A 26222-nucleotide genomic window follows, 5' to 3' on the forward strand; every position below is an offset into this window, starting at 1 on the left:
ACTGATTTTTAAATGTATTGTGAATTAAGACTAGGCTATTCCTCAAGTCTGTCACTAGATCAAGTTATGGTCTCTGTAAACATTGTGGGGTTTACAGTGACACTTAAAAAAAAAAAAAGAAAAAAAAAAAAGGTTATCAGAAGCCCTGCCATATACTCTAGAAATCATAAAGTATCTGCCAGATGTAATTACTAAGTTAGTAAGACATGTGCTTGATAGCCTGTCTATTCTAGTATAGGCTCCTGTGCACTCTGATTTAGCAACAAGAATGTCTTCAACAGATATCCCCAATTATTAAGAGACCAGTACTCTGATTTATATGTTACACTCTTGTTAGTTTCTAAGATAGTCTAATAAACTCATAAATTTCTCTGTCTGCAAAGTTAAAAATGTAGTGGCCTCCACCTACCAAGGCATCAGAACTGTAAGGTCTTACATGAGGTACTGGCTAGTCTAGCTCTTCAAATAAAACACACAGATGAATAAAAGTTAAAATGCAGTGCTGAAATGATGCAGGCAAATCCCAAAACTGGGACTCAGCCCAGGAGGGTTCCCAGTTTCATGCAAGAGAGAATTTGAGAGCAAGCCAACAGACTAAAGTGAAAGCAAAGCAAGTTTATTAGCAATAAAATACAGGAAATGGCAGCTCCATAGAGCAGGGCTACCCCAAAGGCAGAGTGGCCCTGTCGATTGCTTGCTAGCTATATTTATAGATACTCCTTAGTTATATTCTAAATAAGAGGCAGATTATTCGTGAATCTTCTAGAAAAGGGGTAGGGAGTTCTGAGAACCACGTAAGGTAACTAACATTCAGGCATTGTCATGGCATTTGTAAACTGTCATGGTGCCTGTGGGAGTGTCTTACAGCATGCAAATGCAGTATATTTTCTAGTTCTAACTGCTTTGGGCCAGTTTCTTTGCTGTGTCTTGTTTAGACGGATCTTGTTTTGATCAGCAGGGTTGTGACCAATGCTCAAAAAACAAGTCCTGCTGATCTCCTACCTTTAAAAGAATTTTAAGTAAATCTCTTACGACTAGCCATTAACTGGATCAAAAATGATTCACTATAATCTCTATTTTACACTTCATTTTCTTCCCAGTTAGTGACAATAAAGTATTAGAGATTATCACATGGTTAGCCTTTTCTTATAGAATAGCATTTCTATTCAGAAGAATTCAAACATTTTCCTTTATTTCTTAAAAATTTCACATCCTTGGTATAGTATAGCAATATAAAATGGGTGCATACACGTATGACTTTTCCTTTTATTCACCTTTGTTTCAAAACTTTGATACTTTTAATTCTGGAAAATCTGATTCACACTTTAATCTTTTAAATCCATGAGGAAGTCTAATATTTCTCTCATGTTTTGTACCATATAATGTTTTGGTCAGAGATGGGCCATGTACATGATAGTGGTGCCAAGAACTTATAATACCATATTTTAACTGTACTTACTCTATGCTTAGATACACAAATACTTAGCATTGTGTTACAGTTTCTGATAGTAAGCAGTGCAGTAACACGCAGTACAGACTGGTAGCCTAGGATGAATAGGCTATACCATATAACCCAAAAGACTACACCATTAGGTTTATTTAAGTACACTTCGATGTTTGCACAATGACAAAATCACCTAAGGATGCATTTCCCCGTCACTAGGTAGTATATGACTATATTAGCCAAGAAAGGTATACAAAACAAACTCACAAATGTCTTTACAGCAATTATCACACATTTTGTTACATGCTTCTGAGTTCCATACTTCATCAAAATGTTGAGCCATCAACACACGACGACATCTGCAAACACATTTAAAGATACAAATTACTAAAGGATATAATAAGGTTTTAAGAATCTCTATTTCAGATTACACAATTATATACTGTATTAGCTTCTTACAGCTGCCATAATATTACCATAGACTTAGTGGCGTTAAACACAAATTTATTCTTACATTTCTGTAGTTTAGAAGTGTACTGTGGGTTTCACTGGATCAAAAACAAGGTAACAAGTTCTTTTTACATCACATTCATCTGACCACCTCTGCCTCTTCCACTTTTAAGGACCCTTGTGATTACATTAGGCTCATTCTGATAATCCGAAATAATCTCCCTATTTTACGGTCAGCTAATGAACAGCCTTAATTCCATGTGCAACTCCAAATTCCTTTTGCCATGTGAGGTAATATACAGGTTAGGAATTAGGACATGAACATCTATGTATTCATGTCCTAATTATACCAATGTATTTAATAAGAACTTAAAAATGAAGAAATGATGTCATATACTTTCATATGTGCCCCCCACATACGACTTTTTCCTGTATATTCTTGATAAACACTGTTTAAGAAATTGTCTGAGTTCCACTTTTAAATTCAAAGTTTTACAACTATTAGGAGAATATTCTTGACAGCAAAATAGTTTCTTATATTTTAAAGTAGCAATATTTGAATTGAAACCTTAAAATACGCTTCATGAGAATCTACTGGGCTTTTAAAGACATTTTCATTTTCTCATTTCTTTTAACTAGATTATTGTAGCATCTATTAGAAAGAAAGAACATTTCCATCACTGGCTGCTGTTTACCACCTCAACATTTCTGAGCACTTCTTACGTGATAGGCAATAAGAGCACAAAGATAACTATGACATAAAACTTTCGGGAAGCTATATAGTCAAAAGCTACCCTAAGTAGATTTAAACTTACTTCTTAAGGAGAAATTTGGTATTTCATTGACACATGAGCTGGAAGAATGGCACATTGCTGAGCTTGACTCTCAAAATTCCTCTTAACTATAGACCTTTTCAAAATTATTAAAGCATGTAACTATATACCAGTGCCACAGAAAAAAAGGCTTCGACTTGCTATCAATATGCCTCAAAAACCTTCAATTAACAAAGAAGTTTTGGATGATTATCTCTCAAATTTAGGGCATCTTTTATTGAATTAAGGCAGATCATACAGATTGATGTACTGGTTCCTACCCTCCAACATCTGCTTCTATGGATCTGCACTTTGGTGTTTCACCAATGTATTTAGTAAGAACTAAAAAATGATGAAATGATGTCATACACTTTCATATTTGCTTTCATTGATAGAAGTTATAAAAAGGTAGGTGGCTTACTTGCTTATGTTTTGACAGTATGACACCATCTCATAAAGCTTCTGTTGTCCCACATTTTCCATCACCACCATTGAACTTATTCTGAATATATCACCAAAGCCATAGTACAAAATGCAGTCTGCTTTCATGTCATCTCGACCTGTGGTGTGAGAAACCTTGAGATTGTGGAATTACTTTTAAAAATTCAAAATACACAAAAATGATATATGTAAAATTAGCAGGCAATTTTTTTTTTTTTTTTTTTTTTGAGACAGAGTTTCGCTCTTGTTACCCAGGCTGGAGTGCAATGGCGCAATCTGGGCTCACCGCAACCTCCACCTCCTGGGTTCAGGCAATTCTCCTGTCTCAGCCTCCTGAGTAGCTGGGATTACAGGCACACGCCACCATGCCCAGCTAATTTTTTTTATTTTTAGTAGAGACCGGGTTTCACCATGGTGACCAGGATGGTCTCGATCTCTTGACCTCGTGATCCACCCGCCTCGGCCTCCCAAAGTGCTGGGATTACAGGCGTGAGCCACCGCGTCCGGCCAGCAGGCAATGTTTTATACCACATCTGAAATTTTAGAGATGTAGAAGTTAATTTGTAATGGGTACCCTCAAATTAAAAAAAAAAAAAAAGAAACCCTCAAGAGACATCAATAATCAGCTTTACTAAGTTAAAATATGTGTCGATAATCCAATTAAGCTATAGATGTGAAACCACTAATTAAAAATTCAGGAGGCAAAGATAAACATCAAATTAATACACATAAGAAGAAACAATTCAGGTAACAACAGAACATAAGTAAAAGTTTCTCCATATGCAAGTAATTGTAAAACTGCTAAAAATACTGTTCTAAAAATACTATCCAGAAGGTTAAATATACAGACTTATTAAACAATTATAATATGCTTTTGGGAAAAGCTTTCTAAAAAGTACTTCTGGATTTGATTCCTACATACCTGCACGTCCACTCTCTTGATAATAATTTTCCATGGATTTACTCATTGAATGATGGATAACAAACCTCACATCTGGCTTATCAATTCCCATACCAAATGCAACAGTTGCGACTACTACCTGAAATATTTTAACATTTTATCAGTTAATTAAATCAAGTTTAAATACTTTCAAGGTAAATTAGGCTTCTATGGAAGATATATACCCAACCTGAATTTCATTGGCTGACCATTTTCTATGAACCTTGGTCTTATCTTCTGGCTCCATGTTGGCATGGTAAGCACCCGCATGAATTCCCAGATTCTGTAAACTAACCGTAACTTGTTCAGAGTCTTTCTGAGAAAAACAGTATATGATCCCTGTAGTAAAATATGTACATTTTTTAGATATATGTGGTATATTCCTGGAAGATAATTTTCAACACACACACTTGGGACATTGATTAATACAATGCACAGAAGGAAAAAAAGAATAATGAAAAATTTCAAGGACTTGTGCATATATTGACATTTCGGTATAATTCCAGATTTGATCACCAGCTTACTGCAAAGAAGAAATGAGCCCTGAGCCATCAGTTTTCCATCCCATTATCTCTTTTCTCTCTTTAACGTTATCTCACAGTATTTCTCAAACTGATGTCTGTAAGATGCTAACAAATGTGCTATGAATGCAGTGCTCTACAAAATAATTTTGGGTTCATTTAGGTTAATTTGCATGCAAATTAATTTGAAGAACATTGCCTTCAACAAAGTTAAATGGGTGTCTCTCTTTATTTTCAGGGATGGTGAGAGCTTCTAATTTGCTGATACTCCCTGTGAATGTCCAGCCAGAATAAATACCTGCAAATGGTCTCAAATTTATTTGACCCTAGTATTCCTTTTGCCCAGGACACCCACTACTACCTACTGAAAACTTATACAACAGTTTACAAGGCTACTTTTACACAAAATTCTTTGCTTCAGTAACACTTGTCTAGTCATTAAACCTAGAAAACCATGTATATATACTCACAACTCCATCTGTGCTTAATCTATTCAGTATATACTACTGGATTTACTTATTGCTTTAATGAGTCCTTTACTATAAGGGAGTATATTTTCTATCCTTTTAGAACATCGGTTGCTTAATCCACTATTTTGTACACAGTGGGTACTTACTAAATATGTGCTGTTGATAATCAACATTAAGTCATCAGGTCTATTCTAAGGCAAGTGTAAATAAGCAAAAATAAATCAGGCAATTTTATGACTCAGAATCTGTGGCATAAGCAAATGTCACACCCAGTTTTTAAGATCATCAAGTGAATTAATTTTATCACACATTTTCAATTATCTTCTGCCATCCAGTATTTTTTTTGGTGTTATTTAGTTATCAGTATAATTATCAGTATAATATTAAGTCCTTTTTGAAAGTTATCTCTGTCGCCAAAGTTGGTTTGTTTTTATATTACCTGATTGCCCTTTGTATCTCCCATTAATGAGCTTTACAATATCCTCAATAAAATCTTCAGTGTTTGGGGGCTTCTGTCGAACCTGAAAAAGACTTAACTTATTAAAAAGTAAATGAATGAGTAGGCTGTCCAAGAGGCTGTCTACTTACAACTTTCAGGATGCAGTTCTTCATGAGCATAGTGTTTTTCTATTACTCTCTCAGTTACTCATAGGACTCAACCCATCTGACTCATCTGTTCTACCTCCTAGCCTCTCTTCTTGATCTTTATTTTTTTAATTTACAGAGAAAAGCAAGCGCGTGAACAGTGAATAACTTGTAAAGATGAAGGCCGGGCACGGTGGCTCAAGCCTGTAATCCCAGCACTTTGGGAGGCCGAGGCGGGTGGATCACGAGGTCGAGAGATCGAGACCAACCTGGTCAACATGATGAAACCCCGTCTCTACTAAAAATACAAAAAATTAGCTGGGCATGGTGGTGCGTGCCTATAATCACAGCTACTCAGGAGGCTGAGGCAGGAGAATTGCCTGAACCCAGGAGGCGGAGGTTGCGGTGAGCCGAGATCGCGCCATTGCACTCCAGCCTGGGTAACAAGAGCGAAACTCCGTCTCAAAAAAAAAAAAAAAAAGATGAAGACTTTTATTTTATGATGCTGCTTTTATAAAAACAAACCATAACATAAATAACTCTTTAATGAAAACTCCAAAAAATGTTCAATCTATTATTAAAAGGGTTTAAAAAGAAAGGAAAGACAGCTGTTAGGTTATTTTTATTTTCAAGTTTATCAAATAAAATCTAAATAGAATTGGCAAATCTTTAATGGCTTATTAATGCTTCTATTAGTAATTAATTTGAACAGAGATGTTATTAGGGTATCACTCCATCCTTTCTTCCCATCTTTACACAAGAAGAGAGGAGACAGAAATTTAATAAAAGATATGTGACTTAGTCCTATATTTTATAAAAAGTATCACCTAGCAAGTGTCTTCCATTTAACCTAACAAAGGATTATGTAGCCCAATTACAGAATCTGCTTATGATTACCTCCTAATGTTATAAATTTTTGTAAGTACTTAATTGTTGCTCATGTAAACAAGCACAATATAAAGGCAGAACCTTTCTGCTATAATTCTTCAAGAAAGTAATGAATTGACATAAAAGTTACATACCTCGTAATAAAGATTTGGCCGATTAAAAGAAGCTGTAAAAGTAAAACACTTTTCTACACACAAAATTTTCTGAGCATCCGTCAAAACGTGGTTTGTTGCAGTTGCAGTCAGCCCAATTAGTGATGCGTTAGGGAACTGCCGCTTTAAGATGCCAAGTGCCTTATAATCTGAAAACACAAAGTGGCCCTTATCCTTTAAGAATTAGAGTAAATTAAACCTTTTAACATTATGCAGATAATCAATGACTACTATGATTTTATTTCCACAGCTCTCTGTAGCAGGAAACCTGCCTCTTGATAGGCAGGCTTCATTACACTTTATTTCAGACATTATTCTTGGTTACAGGTAGAAAGGAGGAGATGTTGAGGAGAGGGATCACTCAACAGTCCATCAAGCTATGCACTGGCCTACTCCTGCTGAACAGTGGACTCAAGAGACAGTGGGTATAGCCAGTGTTTGCATTTATTAAAACAAAAGATAAAATCTGAGGCCATCAGACAAACCCTGCTACTACCTAGTGCCTTAGACCTAAAAAAGTTTGGTGAGGGCAGCACTGCTTTGTATATAACCTATTTCTCAGAAACCATTCTAGGCTCAAACTTGTTATAGACCACTAAATCACTAGATAAATTGTTCTGAATCTCCCTAAGTACTTAGACTATTTGGAGGAAGGTGAAAAAGAAATGTGGTAGAAATTGCTTACATGCTAAGTAGGGGACTACTATGAAAACACAGAGGACAAAGCAGCTACCTGGGAACTAAAGATTTCAAGGAGAAAATACTTGAGCTGTGTCTTAAGAGAATGAGCAGAAGTTCACTCTGAAGAGACGAACATCACACAGAGGAAACAGCATATACAAATACATTGGGATGAAATTAGTATGTTCAGATAACAGCAAGTAGTCCGTTGGGGCTAATTCACAGAGTGTTGTGGTGGCTGGATTCATCGTTCAATCCGTTAAGCTGGGAATTACATTTCCCAGAATCTCTTCCCTGTTCCAAGTTAGAGCTGACCAAAAGAGGAATTGTGTAAGATTTGGTGGCAGAAGTGAACCAGCTAACATTACTCCTTCAAGGTCTTTATAAGCAGAGAGCATGATGGACAGATGCAGAAGTGCTCAGAAAGTTCTGGGTCATCCCAGTTCTTTTCCACTCCTCGTTCAACTCTTCCTTCCAACTGCCGGCCTTGCCAATCAACAGCAGACCCACAGAGGCGATATCTACTCAGAGGAAGTAGCTTACTAGAGACCTTACCATGAACTTCCCCTAAAGGGTCCCCTTTGCCACTGTACATGCCAGCAGCAGATTTCCCTACAGGCTCTGCCTCATCCTCCTGCACCAGCACTTAGGTATCAGTCATTACTTTAATCCTCCAAGTCCCCTCTTCAGACCTTCACTTCCCTAGTTCCTCCCACAACTGTGCAATGTCTGCTTCCTATAGTAAAACTGTTATCCCATAACATTCGTTGTGACTTTGCTTCCTGGCCTGAACCCTGACTCAGTCTATCAGTCTATGTAGAAGGCAGGTTTAAGTAAAACTATGAACAATTTGGCCAGTTGATTTTAAGCTAAGACTTTATCCCATAGGAAATAAAGAGTCATCATGTAATTTTATTTATTTATTTTTTTGAGATGGAGTCTCACTCTGTTGCCAGGCTGCAATGCAATAGTGCTATCTTGGCTCACTGCAACCCCCGCCTCCCTGGTTCAAGCAATTCTCATGCCTCAGTCTCCCAAGTAGCTGGGATTACAGGCATGTGTCACCACACCCGGCTAATTTTTGTATTTTTAGTAGAGATGGGGTTTTGCCATATTGGCCAGGCTGGTGTCAAATGCCTGACGTCAGGTGATCTGCCTGCCTCGGCATCCCAAAGTGCTGGGCTTACATGCATGAGCCACTGCACCCAGCCCATCAAGTATTTTAAAAGACCTATGTGTCATAAATTATCTTTTAGTGACAGTACAAAATATAGACTGGAATAGATAAAACACTGAAGGAAAACCAGTGAAATGATGGCAGTCACAGATGAGAAAACAATACAGAACATAAAATAAGGCATGACATTAAGGATAAATCACAAAGAGTAGAGACAGAACCTACAGGTCCTAGTGACTACTGGGATATGGAGGTGGCAGGGAGGAGGGAGAGATTCATCTCATGCTAGATTTATCCATTCATCGATAGATAAATGTTTACTATTGATGAATGGATAAATCTAGCATGAGATAAATGAAGACACTGAAGATAGTTTGATGAACAAGACAAAAATGCTATGCAAATGTGGCTATAATTCAAGCAAAGAAACAAGACAATACAAAGAGTAAACCAATAAATATGCCATTAGAGAGTATAAGTGCTCATAATGATAAGCCCAGAATAGCTGTGGCTTAAGGAGTAAGAGAAGAAGAACAGGAAATCAGGTAGACACATGGGAGCAAATCACATATTACCCTACGGGCCCCATTTAAAAACTCATGAGTTTTATTCTAAGTACACAGTAGCTACTGGGTAGTTTAGGCAGGGAAGTAACACGATTTGATTTAAATTTAGAAAATATCACTGGTTGCTCTGTGGAGAATGAACAAAGAGGGTAAGACTGGAATCAAAGACTACTTAGGAAGCTACTGCAATAGACCAGTGGAAAGGAGCTTGACTATGTAAGACGCAGGTACATGAAGAGTAGACAAACTTGAGATTCATTTTAGAGGCAGAGCTGACAACACTTAGTGGTGGACTGGATCTGCAAAGGGAGGATAAATCAAGGACGGTGTGTCATCCATTATGTTTTTCCTCATCTCTAACTCTACCCTTCTATTCTCTGCTCTGGGATGCTGCGCCAAGGACTCTGCACACTATACGTCAGCTTTGCCTCCTGGTCCTGGATGGAAGACTCCATGCCTGGCTCCTCCCTAACTGCTTCCTGTAGGCTTGCTTGTGTCCTGGGACTGTCACCCCACAAGGCTTCTCATCCCTGCAGCAGCACAGTCTTTCCTTAAGAGCAACTACATACAGTTGGCAGTTTTTTCAGCCTTTGGAGAACCAGCTTTATCAAAGATGTACCCCACCTCTGCCTGTACCAAGAGACTCCAGCACCAGGGAGCCCAGTTCCACAAGGCCTCTCCTTTAAGTTTTTAAGTCTTACTGGTTTCCATCTTTTCTTCCTGTTCTCCCAGCCCTACAGATGGTAGGTGCTTCTTCCAGTTTTTAACTCCATGATATCTTAGCTTCTTTCTTTACTTTTTCAGTTATCTACTTAGCTACTTTTTACCCAGTTCACAATTCTTTATAAAAAAAATTCTCTCTGTTCAAATAACTGTCTCCTGACTGGAACCTAAATGATAAAGATAACTGCTAAAATTTTGGCTTCATCAAATGTGTGAGTGAGCAGATGATTTTCTAGACAGAGAAGACTGAAGGGGAAATTGCTTGGCAGTAGAGAGGAGGAGGGAGAAAGGAAAGGCAAAGAAAATTAAGTTTTTGGTTAGAACGTCAAGTTAAGTTATGGGGAAAATAGCGATTCCCAGTTGCAGAAAAGAAGAAAAAGAGTGTTCTTTTGGGGGAATTTAGTTCTGTTCCTGCTAATTTAGACACGTATTTCTGATAAGCAATTAGGAGTATAAATTTAAAGCTTAGAAGCTAGATCAGGCGTCCCCAAACTTTTTACACAGGGGGCCAGTTCACTGTCCCTCAGACCATTGGAGGGCCGCCACATACTGTGCTCCTCTCACTGACCACCAATGAAAGAGGTGCCCCTTCCTGAAGTGCCGCGGGGGAGGGGGGGGGGGGCGGATAAATGGCCTCAGGGGGCCGCATGTGGCCCGCGGGCCGGGCTGTAGTTTGGGGACGCCTGAGCTAGATAATTAGATATGGGAATAATGTTTTGCACTTTGGCAGCAGATCCACAGAGACAACATAAGTCATGGTAATAGATAAGCAATGGTAACAATCACAACTGATCACACAACTTAGATTGAAAACAGGGCAAGAATCACAAATTAGGTAACTTCATGGCCACCAGGTAACAACCAAGTGGTGCTATCTGGTTAAGAAAGTGGGTCCTCAGAACCTAAAGGACAATATATATATATATATATATATATATAAAAAATTATATATAGTTTGGTTTTATCCCCAAAATATCTTTTATAAATATATCTTTTATAAATCTTTTATATATCTTTTATAAATATAAAAGAAGATGTTTTGGGGATAAAACCAAACTATGGTGCAAAAGAAAAGAGGAAATTAGTATCGAATGGGTGCTGACCTTGGTAGGCAGTTATGCCCCCGCCCATACTATCTCATTTATTTTTCAAAATGTATAAAATAGGTACATATTATCTCCATATCACTCATGTTAAAACTAAAACTTTCAGAGTTTTACTTCAACGATTCTTCAAGGCTGTTTACAACCACGGCCTGGGGCCACATCCTAGTCATTTCCTTCCAGAGTCCATGTTCTCTCCACGGAACTGGTCTGGCTCTCAGCAGTGATATGTACACCACTGAACAAGTTTAGTACAAAAATTATTGCTGATCCCCAAAACAAAACTTTCCTAGTTTTTCAGTATCGTGTAACTCGACTAGTTTCCTTTCTTTGTATATTTTCTATTGCATTTCATTTTAATAAGGACATGCCATTAAAAGTCATACTGAAACAACCTATAAAAAAAAGAGAGAAAGTGGGGTCCTTAGTTAAAAGGAGTATATATTCTGGTTAAGGCATTTAAATCCATTTAAAATATACAAATAAATAAAAACAATACCCACAGTAATTCTGCAGGTAGAGAATGCAGTCTTAGGGCTACAAGCTCACTATCCGTGGAGAAATGTAAGAAAGGGTAAAGACTGAGGTCGGAACCCTAGGGAACACTAATATTTAAAAAGAAGATGAAAGAAAAAGAGCAAAGGAGGTGAGAATGGAAACGAAAACACTGAACAGCATTACTGTACAGTAACCAAGGGAGTAGAATGTGGCCAGGTGAGAGGTGAACGTATTAAGAGGAGTGAAGATGAGAGGGCTTGATGAAGCCACTGGGGGTGGGTTACTGATGACCTGTTTCAGTAGCACGGTGGTGGCAGAAGCATGATTCAGTGCGTTCAGAATGCCCATAAAGGTGTCCATTGGAGATGGTAAGCTGAGTAGTCTGATGGTGACAGAAAGAACAGAAAGAGGACAATAACATAAAAAGGTGCAAAAGTCAGAAGGGTGTTTATTTTCTGTTTGTAGGGGAGGACGAAAGAGACTAAAGGTGAAGGAGCGAGGCACTTGGCAGTGCAAGGTCTTAAGAAGGCAGGAAAAGATGACACTGGAGGGGTCATGGTTACCCTTACAAAACAGTGGTCTTTTCTGCCTTAACAAAAGAAATTCAAAAAAAAAAAAAAATTAGTAATGTTTTAAAGTAAAAAGAAGAGCAGTTCAAACCTGATGGCATCTATTTCCTGTGAAGCGTCTGCTAAGCACAAGTTGGGGACTGAATAGAAAGTTAATGATATGAAACATTTGTTGGAAGAAATGTATAAAGGAGTTGAAATAGGGACAAGAATAAGGATAAATGAGGATAATGAAAAGCTGAACTGAGTTATGCAATTTTTATTTTTATTTTTTGACAATGTTTTGTAGCCAAGCAACAGGAATGAGAAAGCAGAAGTCTAGATGGATCCAGCGTCTCAGGCAGAACACCTGAAGCAGACTGGAAAAATGGCCAGGCAGTCCAGGGCAAATCTAATAGAAGTCAGGGGCAACAACGCAGAGTCTGGACGGGAAAAAGAGTGATTGCTATGCAGGGACAGGAGTCTGGATAAATAAGCAGGGATTAAAGGAGGGAGCCAGCAGATCCTAATGAGTGTGAAAAGCTTCAGAAGGAAAAGAGGTTGAAGCCAGGGAGAAGAATTTTTGAATTTAAGATTTTTTTGCATATAACAATTCTGAGTAACTTACTTCAGGCTATGACTATAGTATTAGGTGGTGGGATGAAGAGAAAGGTCACTAAAATATCTCACCAAAGTTTAATGCTGAGGATTGTATGTGGGTGCTGAAAAGACCCCCTGGGAATGACTAAAGATGACAACTTTGAAGCAGATGCAAATTCTTCAACAAATGTGCAGGAATACTAGACACCATAAATGCCACAAAGATGTCCACTACTGGCTAGGAAACATGTGTGTCCAAGGACAAAAGCTATTAAACACACTACAGCGGGGAGTGAAACTAAAGATTCTGCCTCTTAGTCCTCCTCATAATGAGACACGATTAAAATGAGTAATACAAGTTGATCATCCCAAATCCGAAAAAATCCAAAATTTAAAACCCTTTTGGTTCCAAGCATTCTGGATAAGGGATATTCAACGTGTAACTACTTGAGGATGATTTTAATAGAAGCAGAGATTTCCATCATGACAAGCTGAGTAAAGACACAGTCTCTGACATCAAAAAGTTTTCTAGATAAAACATACATACCAGGTCTGAAATCATGTCCCCACTGACTACAGCAGTGAACTTCATCCACAGCAATGCGAGTAAATCTCCTTGCTTCATAGGCTTTCTCTAGTCTTGACATAAACATTTTGCTTTTTGCAATTTTCTCTGGAGTCACATAAATCAGCTTTAACTCGGAGTTTTTATTTACCATTTCAGCATGAACCCATTTAACATGCTCCTATTAAAAGAAAAAATAGATACAATGATAGGAAAACCAAGCTAGCACACTGAAACACTAGCTGGTAAATGAAAACATTCATTTCTCCAAAGCAATAATAGCCTTCGGCTCTTTTAGGAGCAGATGCCTACTTCATTAAAACTGAAACCATGTCTCGGTGCTACACATCATGGCAGCTGTGTAAATAGCAATCTAGTTATTTACTAATATCTATATCATTGATGAAAAAAAACCTCACTTGCCAAAAAGAACAAAAAAATTTAACACGAACAGATACTCCCATGAACAGCATTTATTCTATGAAGATATAATTCTAAATTGTTCATAATATACTCTAAAATGTAAGCTAGGTAAAATTGTTATGGGTATAAAGGTGGGTTTTATTAATTTTAACATATTTATAATCCTTTTATTTATGTGAACGAAATTTATTAATTACTTCAATGATGCCATCAAATCTTTTATTCTCCATTTCAATACAAAGACCATGGGGCTACATAAAGTATCACTCATTAAATATTTTTTTTTTAAGAAATAAATTTTCCTGGCAACTTTCATTTAAACTCACTAAATTAAGATAATAATAATAAATCTTAAAAGGTAATAGTTACTAGATTCTAGTACTTTAATACAATTCTATATAATACTTAGCACATTAGATGTCATTTTTTTCCTTCTAACCTAAAGAGGATCAAAAAAGTATAAAAACATGCCAGTGAATGGGATAGAGAGTCAAACTGCCTTCATCATAGAAAAGAAGCAGTTTGTTAACTCCTAGATATATTCTAGGATACAGACGTTCTTTTTTTCTCTCTCCAACTTTTCAAGTAGTAGTGATATATCACGAACTTGTAATTATCTGTAACTGTCTAAACTCCTTTCTATTACTATTACTTTCTTTTTCAGTTTTAAGAAGTACATTATTAGGAGGCAGTTTTCTCCAAAGATTCATTTTGTTGAATGAAGAAGCAATTATAATAGAATGACCCATGGAGTTTAAATAAAACAAAAATATTTGGGTAAACTAAAGGAACCAGGGATTCTCTGAGGTATGGCTGACACCAGGTCTGGGCAGGAAATACATAAAAAATGAACATGGATTATCTTACTATGAAAGGAAGCAAGGAGCAGAAGCAACGGTGTTAAGGGAAAAGATTCAGGAACCAACTTAAAGAGGCTCTCACTGCCCAAGGACGGACACACGGACACACGGACACATACACACACACACACACACACACACAATTTTTTTGAGCAGTGTTTTGCTTTTGTTGCTCAGGCTGGAGTGGAATGGCGTGATCTCAGCTCACCGCAACCCCGGCCTCCTGGGTTCAAATGATTCTCCTGCCTCAGCTTCCCGAGTAGCTGGGATTATAGGCATGAACCACCATGCCCAGCTAAGTTTGTATTTTTAGAAGAAACAGGGTTTCTCCATGTTGTTCAGGCTGGTCTCAAACTCCTGACCTCAGGTGATCTATTCACCTCGGCCTCCCAAAGTGCTGGGATTACAGACATGAGCCACCACGCCTGGCCCCATATTATATTATATGTGAAAACTTAAAAGTTTATAGTTATACTTGGGGGGGGGGGGGGAAGCTTAAAAATCTTGTTGACCACCTTTGGAGAATGCTAGAAAACCAACTCTTTCTGAAAACTGGTAAAGAAAGGGGAAAAAAAATCAAGCACTTTCATCATGGGTAAACTATGGTTTTATTTTATTAAAAATAAAAAAAGTTTATTTTTATAGAAAACGTGTAGCTAATATATGAAGAAAGAGTGACGGAATTAGGTATCACCATTTTGCACCTCCCTAATGAAATCATGGCTCTCAGTGTGGTCTCAGTGACTGCTAAAACCATTAGACGAAAAGCTGATAATCAGATCAGGCAGACATCACTTGAACCCACTGATGCTTAGCATCACAAAAAGATAACTAGGTACTATATACCACTTGAGTGATACCACAGTAAGAATAAAAAAAAAAAATGGAAAAGAAAAAAGAAAAATTCCAAATACAGTAAGGATCCTTTTAGATCTAACTAAAAGGAACCAGTTACCTATGTTAACAAACCTGCATATCCTGCACATGTACCTCAGAACTGAAAAAGAAAAAGAAAAAGAAAAAAACACCACGAGGATGTAATCAGGAAAATGTAGAAAGATACAGGACAATTAGCTTGGTTTCTTCAACAAAGAATTTCCACGGGAAATATAAAAGAGAGAAAGGGAACCTATGAGTATATCAATCAAACACATTACAATGCATGAATATTATCTGGGCTATAATTAAAAAAAAACACATAAAATATGAGAGAAATCTGAATATTTTTATAAGTTTAAAGAATTGATATGAAATTTTTTAGATGTGCTGATGGCACAGTACTTTTCTTTAAAATTAGAGACACATACTGAAGAATTTACAATTAAAATATGATGCCTGGAATTTGTTCTGAATAAACGAAGGCGAAGGAGGTAGGGAAAACTGGAAGTATACAGATTAAAAAAAAAAAAAGATTAGCCATATGTTGATAACTGCTGAAGGGGGAAATGGCTACGTGGCAGTTTTTATGCTATTCTCTCTACTTTTGAAGATTTCAATAATAAGCTTTTTAAAAAAGAAGAGCTGGGAAATGCTTTATCCTAAAGATGAGGGTAAGAGTCCATTCCTAAATAGAAGAAATTCCACAGGTATAGGGTATCTTCTTAGTAATTCATATTTCATATTTAATTATATCGCATAATTAGAAATTCTCCTTTACTATTTTAGAATAGACAATACAAAACAGGTCAGCAAATGTTTCCCGTAAAGTGCCAGACATAAATATTAGGTGTTGTGGGATATAAGGTCTCCATCGCAACTACTCTACTCTGCCATTATACTGTAAAAGCAGCCACAGACAACAGGTAAACAAATGAGCATGGTTGTGTTCCAATAAAACTTTATTTATGGATATTGGAACTTGAATTGCAAATAATTTTCGCATTCACAAAATATTCTTTTTAGATTTTTTTTAACCATTTAAATATAAAAAAACCATTCTTAACTCATGGGACATAAAAAATAGACAGTTGGCCAGAACTAGCCTGAGAGCAGTAGTTGCAACTCCTAATATAAACAGTTAACAGTTTATAATTTTATAAGCAACTCAACTTCAGGTTAGGTTCCTATTTCAGTGAAAAGTTTACATTAAAAAAAAAAAAAAAAGCCACTGAAACATACCTTAGAACTAGAAGCATTTAGCATGGTTGCTGAAATTCCTAATTGTTTTAAAACCATTAACTGGTCTTCCATAAGAGAGATCAATGGACAAATGACAAGTGTAAAACCTAAAAGAGAAAAAAAAATTACCTTAAATTTTACACCACCATCAGAATCAGTTGCAACCATTCGCCTTCTTTTTTGAGACAGAGTCTCACTCTGTTGCCCAGGCTGGAGTGCAGTGGTGCGATCTTGGCTCACTGCAACCTCCACCTCCCAGGTTGAAGCGATTCTCCTGCCTCAGCCTCCTGAGTAGCTGGGACTACAGGCACAGTCTGCCATGCCTGACTAATGTCTTCTGTATTTTAGAAGAGATGGGATTTCACCGTGTTGCCCAGGCTAGTCTCCTGAGCTCAGGCCATCTGCCCGCCTCGGCCTCCCAAAGTGCTAGGATTACAGGCATGAGCCACTGTGCCCAGCCCATTTACCTTGTTAACTTTCGGGCACTGCCTATCAATTCAGATTAATTTTTAATGCAGCTTTAGCAATGCTTACTTCTTACTCTCATTCATCAGGGAGATAGTTATGAATAAATGACCACACAAGGTAAATATAAGTCAAATAAGCAAACATACAACTAAACAGAACTTCCTATCCTTATTCAGTCGTATAAAATTAAAGACAGATTTGAACATTTTGAATGTTTAATTTGCTATCATTTTAAATAATCACTATTGGTAATTCCAGTAATATAAAGTAAATCAGTTCAAACACTAAACAATTTCATCAGGGAAAAATTGCTACAAAGCTTTCCAAAGAAAACAGATTTTTAATTATATATTAGTATGTATAATTAAACATGACAGTAGCATGAGCATTCTTTTACTTTTTGTGTGAGATTTACTCTGAATAGAACTCAGTGAACAGTTTACTGTATGAATAAAGTTGTAGTAATATGCCCCTTATAATTGAAATTTTTTAAACTACAAAAGCTATTCTACTGTTAAAATTATATGGCTTTACATTTCTGTAGTTTGTTTCTTACAACAACCTGTGGCAGAGGGCAGACATGCTTTAAAAACATAATCAAATTAAGACCTTATTAGGGATTTTGCCCTGTCAATTATTCTGTCTCCTATATTTTCACTTTCTCCTTACTAGCACCTACTCATTATGTTAAAACATGGTCAAGTCTCCTATCTTTGAAAACACCTGCTATGGTCTGAATGTTGGTATCCCCTCAGAAAAGATTAAGTAATGAGGGCTTTGCTTTCATAAGTGGGATTTATGCCATTTTAAAAGAAGTTGAAGGGAATGCCCTTATTCTTTACCACCATGTGAGGATGCAGCAAGAAGGTGTCATCTATAAGAAACACCCCATCTAGACACTAAAATCTATTAGCATCTTGATCTTGGACTTCCTAGCCTCCAGAACTGCAAGAAGTAAACTTCTGTTGTTTGTTAATAAGCCGATTCAAAGTATTCTGTTACAGCAGCTGGAATAGATTAAGATAACACCTAACTTATGACCCCCTCTCTTCTTCTCTTCATAGCCATTCTTTTCCAAAGAGCATCCCACACTCACCAGTGTAACTTCCTCAATTCCTACTCACTTTGAACCATTGCTATTTGTTTTCTACCCAACCATTTCAATAAAATTGCTCTAGCTAAGGTAATAGATGGGTCCTTTGTCATTAAACTCAATGAAACTTACATCCTTATTGTAACTGACCTTTTGCTAACAGATATCACTATAATCCACTCTCTTTTTCAAACATGCCCTTCCCTAGGCTTCTAATAATACCATACAATCCTGGTTGTCCTATATGTTGCCACTCTTTCTCAGCCTTGTCCGGAAACCCCTCTTTCTCTGTTTATCCCTTAACTCTTGGTGTTCTGGTTTCTGTTCTAGGCCTTCTTATCTTCTTATGCTGCTCTGTAATTCATTCCAATGGATTCAGTGGCCATCGCCATACTAACAGCCTCCAACTCAGACCTCTAAGACCAAGCTTTAGACACAAACATCCTCCTACTCACAGGACAATTCCACCTGGATGTCTTAATGGCATCATAAATTCAACATGTCTCAAATAAATTCATCATCTTCCCCTCTCCACTCCCAAGAGTTCTTTCTCCAATGCACCCCATTTCAGTGAAGCACCTCATCATTTGTCCAAGCCTAAAATTTGAGCCTCATTCTTGACTATTCTTTCTCCTTTCCCCCCATCCAATAAACACCAAGTCTACCTTCCAGATATATCTGGAATTCATCTAACTGCAAAAATTATCCTTCTAAACCACAAAATAATGGGTCTCTTACTTGTGTAAAACACATCAATGGCTTCCTGCTAAAATAAGGAAAAGTTTTAAAAAAAGACTCTTTCCACCTGTCTTACCACTGACTGCCACACAAAAATTCCTCCAGGTTATTGAATACATCATAATGTGTGTTCTCTCTTGCTCTTGGATCTCACACATGCTGCTCTTCTGAAAGAACACTCTTCCTTCCCTGTCCCTTTTGCGTACTCACCCTTTAACTTTCAGCTTAATGCCACTTCCTTAGAAAAGCTTTTCCTGACAGCCCTTAGACCAGATCTCTGCACAGACTTAATTCTCTGTTGAAACCTTTATCCTAAAACTCTTATTGCAATTGCTTGCAATTACCTGTATTCTCTAAACCAGGGGTCAAGAAACTAAGGGCTGGTTGTCTATTTGTGTAAGTTATTTTAATGGAACACAGCTACACTCATGTCTTAACACATTATGTGTGGCTGTTTTTGTGCTGCCATGGCAGGGTTGAAGAACTGCCACAGAGACCATATGGACCACAAGCCTATATTAATTACTATTTACCCTTTCAAGGAAAAGTTTGCTGACCCCTTGCTATTCCCCAGTCAGCAATATCAGTAGCACCAGGGAGCTTGTTAGAAATGCAGGATCTTTGGTCTCACATAAAATCAGAATCTGCACATAATCAAATCCTCAGGTGATTCTTATGTACACTGAAGTCTGAAAAAGTGCTACTCTACACTATGAGTTCTGTGAAAACTAAGACCATGCCATTTTTGCTCACTACTGTATCTCCCAGTGCCTAGCACAATGGCACACTCAATGAAGATGAGGGATGAGAATTTAGGTCTACTGATTCTTCTTCTAGTGCTGCTTCTCCTACAACATTTTTCGGGTTTTCCCCCCTTTTATTTTCTGTTCTAGTGTTCTACAGCACTTCAGGGTGAATATGGTTAATAATAATTTAGCATAGGGTTTCAGAAAGCTAGAAAAGAGGATTTTGAATGTTCAATACACTATGTTTTAAAATTTATGTTTCAGGAACCAGATAAAAGAATTAATCTCAGAAGTTTTTTAAATTCCCCCTTTAGGGAGAGAGGAGGGCAAGGGCTGAAAAACTACCTATCATGTACTGTGTTTACTACTTGGATGATGGATCATTCAAAGTCCTTAACTCGGCATCACATAACATACTCATGTAACAAACCTGCACATGTACCCCTGAATCTATAATAAAAAGTAAATTAATTCCCCCTTTAAGTGAAACTTTAAATTTCTATTAATATAGAATAAAACAAAAAATGCACTTGATTCTTACATACAGTATGTATGATTAGAAATTATTTTTTAAAACAATTAAAAGTATATGATGACAAAGCACTTCTTCAACTCAAAATTAGTTTTTATTAGTACATACCATCTAAACATAATGCTGGTAACTGGTAGCATAAGCTCTTTCCACCTCCCGTAGGCATAACAAGAAATACCTCCTTTCCAGCCATTGTTACATTAATAGTTTCAAGTTGAAGTGGTCTGAACTTCTGCAGTTTAAAGACATTTTGCAGAACATCTTTAACTTTACCAGACCATGGATAATCTAGAAAAAGAAAGGTAACAATCAAACAAACATATAGAAGATATTTATAGAAGTTTGATAAGAATGAGTCAAACATATATAAAACTTCTAATACTTATGGACCATTAAATTTTTCTGATAATAATTTTGAGATTAACTCACTAGCTAAGCAAAGCAAAAACAAGTTAAATTATATAAGACATAGTAGGTGTGGTGTCTCATGCCTATAATCCCAACAATTTTGGGAGGCCAAAGTGGGAGGATCACTTGAGCTCAGGAGTTTGGGACCAGCCTGAGCTCAAGCGACAGCAAGACTTTATCTCTATAAAAAAATTTTTTTAAGTAGCCTAGTGTGGTGCTGTGCGCCTGTAGTCCCAGCTACTAGGGAACCTGAGAGGGGAGGATTTTTTGAGCCTGGGAGTTTGAAGCTACAGAGAGTTGTGGTTGCGCCACTGCATTCCAGCCTGGGTAACAAAGCAAGACCCTATCTCAATGGAAAAAAAAAAAAAAAAAAAAGAAACAAACAAATGTAAACATTTGCCAGTTAAGAATGAACCCACACAAAAGAGGAAAGTGTTTGATCAGGTATTTGAAAACAGTCGGAATGCTGATCAGGGAATTCACAGCATCATAAAATACTCAAATATCATGAACAAAGTTAACAATTATCTGGAATTTTTGGTGTAAATATCTTGTTTAGATGTGAATCATTAAAAAAAATAACATCTACAAAAAGCACTACAATTCCTTCTAGAGTTATTCTAATTATTCTATTATAGTATATATTATATATAATTATTCTATTATAGTATGTATAATTATACTATTATCAATTTATAATTGATAAACATGATGTTTGTTAAGATTTTGAATCATGAGAGGTCTGTTCACTAGGGCAGGAAAATAATCTAAATTTTGGCAAAGAGTTTGAATTTTTTGTTTCTAAATTGTTAATTTAGGTAAAGTAAATATCTCATTTTCTAAGCATGATCAATGTTGCTAGAACAATAATTGGAAAAAACGTCTGAATAATAAAAGCTTAAAGACTACAGAACAGAGGGAAAGAATGATCCATCTGCAGCTTTACCATTCCACCACTTTCACCTCTAAGCCTACTGGAAAGCACTGACCCATAAAGAATTAATTCTAGTTTTTTCAAAAAATGAGAAGAAACAAAACTAGCAAAGAAAAGTTCACCTTCTTTATTCCAAGCAGCTGGTGAAGAATCACATTCGTTGCTTGCCCCAGCATCAGAATCCTCTAAACACTGCTGTATTTTCTTTGTTAGGACTTTTTTTTTCTGAATAAGTTCTTGTTGCCTTTCCGTAAGTTCTTGAATTTGAATTTCTACTGCATGTAGCTCACTGGTTACAGAATCCAGTTCCTCAGTTAGAGCTATGGGTGGCAGCGGGGAATACAGTGATTAGACAAAGGAAATTACAACTTTAAGTTTCCAGATTGATTTTTGGATGTTCTCCACCATATAAATTACAGACTAACTTGCAGTAGTATAGCAGAATGGTGAAGAGCATGTTTAGAGCCATATAGACCTGAGATTTAACTCAGACTTAAAGGTCAGATTTAACTAGGGTCTATCTGACTCAAAAACATGCTCCTAATCTTTTACCTGCTAAGTGATCTGAGGCAAGATACTTACCTGCATCCCCATTTCCCCTCCTGTAAAAAGAGGATAATATCTAACTTTCATAGTATTTTTATAAAGAGCTAGTGACATAATATATTAAGAGTTCTAGACATAGTACCTGGTACACAAATTCTTAATACATACTTATTTTTATTATGTTGTAGAGAAGTCATCTAACAATCTCCTAAATCATTTAAGTAAAGTAGTCAGACTTTGAAGCAAAAGAAAGCTAATTCCCTAATTACTTTGCTATTACTCTATGAAGGCATTCCTATTTGGACTCATTTGATGGTATAAGGAGTTGGTAATTATAAACAAGAGGATGTAACAACTAAGAGAAATCAAGTGTACTACTGGAATTGGCATTATATCTCCTTTGTAACTAATTTATAAAGAAACCTCAGTGTATGATTCTAATCAATCTAAGTATTAAAGTCAAAAAGTGAAACACTTTTTGATACCACATCAATGGAAGCTAGAAAAATCTTTAAGATGTTCTTGGTGCATTCTAACATACCTGCCTGCATTAATCAGTATACAGGTTCAATGTGCCTCTTCATGAGATAAAATTAATGGTTATGGTTTAAAACAGGATGTTGGGGTGCTTTTCATTGTACCAACTGCCATTATCCCTTGTATCAACCCTTCCCTACATGATTCTGGGTTAGGTTTGGCCACAAGTGAACTCTGCATGAGATTTAAAAGGCAGAAAAAAAGCAGCAGTCAGTTTTGAATAGGGATAGTTGGCCTAAGGCCAGGTGCTTCTGCAGCTCACTCATTATATTAGGAATCTGCTGCCTCACTTTTTTGACGTGGGGTGGAAGCCAGCTCCCCTACCCCCTGCTAAATCTTCTTGGTGGAGCAACTTGGCTCACAGCTTCTTTGGCTTCTTGGTCAGGTTGCTGAGCAACTTTCTGTGACAAGTGCACCGGTTTTTCAGCCAGGCACCAGCACCCTGACTTTATCCTCATGAGTTTCAATTTATACTTCTGGCTTCCAGCTCATCCATACCCTCCTACACTTCACATTCATCTTCCTTTTTCACTGCTGGTACTGCTGACTTCAGGACCAGAAGCTGACTCAGGGATAACTGCTTAACCGGTTCCCATGACCACATAAGGTTTAATCTCCATAATAAAACTTACAGCACTCATAATGGTTCAGGTTACCTGACTGAACCCTAACCCATACAGAATTTTGATCCAGAAGAACAGAAACTTACTAGGTTTTCTGAATTGATTCTAAGCCACACAGAATTGATTTTCTGATCTGATTAGATGTCAAGGCATTAGTAACCCTGTTTCCACTGCAACATAGATTGCCACTCATGAAGAACCATCTGGCTACATCCATAGCTAAGTGCCCAACTTGCAAACAGCTCACCTTGAGTTCCAATGGAGGCATCATTCTCTGTGGGACAGCCAGATGCCTGACGGCAAAGTAACTGAACTGGAACCTTCTCTAATGAAAGAGGCAGCACTTTGCTCTCACTGATACAGTTACTCTGCATATGAATTTACCTTCCCTGCCTGCAGTGCTCTATCATGTCTGCCATCCATGAATTCACTGAATTCCTACTGATTGTCATTGTATTCCTCACCAAATTATTTCTGACCAAAGAACTAATTTATAGCAAATGAAGCATAACAGAAAGCTCATCATGTTCAAGAAATTCACTGGTCTATGTTCCCCAACACCCTGAAGCAGCTGGCCTGAGAAAATAATGGAGTGGCATTTTGCAGACTCAATTATGCTGCCAGGTGAGTATCAGCACTTTAAGGTCTAGACCAGTAGCCTCCAGGATATGGCATGCTATCCATCAGTGAACGGTGCTGTTTCTCCCATTGCAACAGTTCACGGGACTCAGGGGTGGAAATGGGAGTGGCTCCTCTACTGCCCTTAGTGATCCACTAGTGAAATTCTGGCTTCCCATTGCTGAAACACTGGACTCTTGCTGGCCTGGAAGTCTTAGTTACCAAGAAAGAAATGCTTGTACTAGGGAAAAAGCAATAGTTCCATTAAACTGGAAGTTGACTGCCACTTGGCAACTTTGGATTCCTCATGCCAACAAATGAACAGGCAAAGAAGATTACCACACTGGCTGGGGTAAGTGATACTGACTATTAAGGGGAAATCAAACAGCTACTACACTATAGGGATAAGGAGTAATATGTCTGGGATGTAGAAGATCCTCTAGGGCACCTCTCAGTTTTCCCTTATCTTGTGATTAAAGTTAATCGAAAACGGTAATAACCGAATGTATTGAGACCATTGTGGCCAACACAGTGAAACCCCGGCTCTACTGAAAATACAAGAATTATCTGGGTGTGGTGGCGCATGCCTGTATTTCCAGCTACTCAGGAGGCTGAGGAAGGAGGCAGAGGGTGCAGTGAGCCGAGGTTGCACCACTGGAGACAGAGCGACAGCCTGGAGACAGAGCGACACTCATCTCAAACAAACAAACAGAAAAAGCTGGGAAAAAAAATCATTTTTATAATCAGAATTTTTAAAACAAATATTTTTTTTCTCAAATATCATAGAACAGAAGAAACAAGAAAATGTAGTCACTGCTACTACTAACCTGAAACGGATGCCATTCTAAGACCGAATTGGAGATCCAAATTTCTTTCTAAAAATAAAAGCACAACAATGACAACAAGTTTTTAAAAATAGTACTATTAATGATGCTCAGTCAACAGTAATCTTCATTCGTGTTAGAAAGTATATTATATATTGCAGTGACCTTTCATATAAGAACCACATAGTTCTTTTGACACTAATTTTTTTTTGAAAACTCTCTAGATTTCACCTTAAAAACTCACAACACTCAGAACTCACTCTAGATTTCAGAGAAGTGACCAAAGTCACCTAAACATACATATGACAAGTACAGTATCAATAACACTTAGCAAACATCCACCAGATACAAAGTAAGGTAACAAAAACCAGCGAACATTCAACAGTTCTAGCACCAATTGCTATGTGACTAAATCACTATGTTAGGCAAAATAGCATATGCTGTTCCTCTAAGCCTCTTTCCCTACCTGCAGATCTGGGAGGATAGCAATCAAGTTGGATAGATCCAAATATACCAGATTAAGCAAAATACAGCAACATAAATAATAAAATTAATCACCTAACATTTTATTGAGCACTTGCTTTAAAGAATTGCAATAAAAGCTCAATCTTAAAAGAGAAATTGTTATTCTATAGAAAAGCTAGATTTTAAAAGAGAATACAACGCGGTTAGAGGTGGGGGGGAATGGTTTGTATTAACGAACTCTAAATATCAATGAATGACTAAAACCTAAGCATGCATATGGACAAGTAGAAAACAGGGCTTGAGAGTAGAAACTTTAAATTCCCCATTATCCTATAAACACTTAGCCAGTCTCTCCAATATGGACATTTTCTAAAACTAAGAATGCTCTCCAAATGTCACTTCTGCACCACCTACCCTTAGACTGCTGACCTTACGCCCTTCCTACATAGAATTCTGAAGCCACCACTAGGCTGGAAAGATAGGTTGACTCTTTTTTTTTTTTTTTTTTTTTTTTTTTTTTTTGCCTTGCTAAAGAATGTGGAATAACCACACTTAAAAGATGGCTAAATAGGTGAGTAAACCAAGGACTTCTAATTCTTTACCTATACAAACATCCCTTCATGTAATGAAAACGTAACATTCCTTCCACAGATGAAAGGTCCTTTGGCAGGGCCGGGGTTCGATCTCTTCACCTTTGTATCCTTTGGCAGGGCTGGGGTTCGATCTATTCACCTTTGTATCCTCACAGCCCAGCAAAATGCCTTGATATAGTGAAGGCTCAGGTTTGCTAAGGCTGAAAGCAGGGGCTGTTTCTACCCTTATGAAAAGATAATAGTCTATATCCAATTTCTATCCCCCACCCCATGATTTCAAATAACTCCTTTGATTATGCTGTTAAAAGACTGTTCTTTCCCAAAATGATGTGATTTAATAGCAAAAGATATCTCAACATAAAAAGTATCCAGAGATTGAACTATAGCAGGTCTACAAGCTAGGCATCCACAGGAAAATTTTACAGGGCCACAGCCAGTCATCAATGTTGCAGGAAACGCCACTGAGGTGCCAAAGGCTAAATCCTCTCTCTCCCCGCCACCTGCACTTAGAAGCAATAGTATAATATTAATT

General features: G+C 37.3%; 1 protein-coding gene across 2 annotated transcripts in view; it reads right to left on the minus strand.

Annotated features, from left to right (window-relative positions):
• Positions 1 to 26222, minus strand: part of RECQL (RecQ like helicase) — a 28613-nt gene that overhangs the window by 1892 nt on the left and 499 nt on the right. Inside the window, exons 2-12 of one of the 2 annotated variants that reach the window (XM_010337294.3) lie at positions 24636 to 24683; positions 21607 to 21804; positions 20251 to 20430; positions 16566 to 16672; positions 13147 to 13345; positions 6686 to 6852; positions 5518 to 5599; positions 4278 to 4426; positions 4070 to 4187; positions 3128 to 3266; positions 1712 to 1803 (exon numbers count right to left, since the gene is read on the minus strand). In XM_010337294.3, the coding sequence (XP_010335596.1) occupies positions 1712 to 1803; positions 3128 to 3266; positions 4070 to 4187; positions 4278 to 4426; positions 5518 to 5599; positions 6686 to 6852; positions 13147 to 13345; positions 16566 to 16672; positions 20251 to 20430; positions 21607 to 21804; positions 24636 to 24651 (1447 nt within the window). In that variant the 5' untranslated portion in view covers positions 24652 to 24683. Of the gene's footprint in view, positions 1 to 1711; positions 1804 to 3127; positions 3267 to 4069; positions 4188 to 4277; positions 4427 to 5517; positions 5615 to 6685; positions 6853 to 13146; positions 13346 to 16565; positions 16673 to 20250; positions 20431 to 21606; positions 21805 to 24635; positions 24684 to 26222 lie in introns of both variants that reach the window. The other variant, XM_074402877.1, reaches the window with a different exon arrangement.

Source organism: Saimiri boliviensis, chromosome 7, assembly GCF_048565385.1.
Source record: "Saimiri boliviensis isolate mSaiBol1 chromosome 7, mSaiBol1.pri, whole genome shotgun sequence".
NCBI lineage: Eukaryota > Metazoa > Chordata > Mammalia > Primates > Cebidae > Saimiri > Saimiri boliviensis.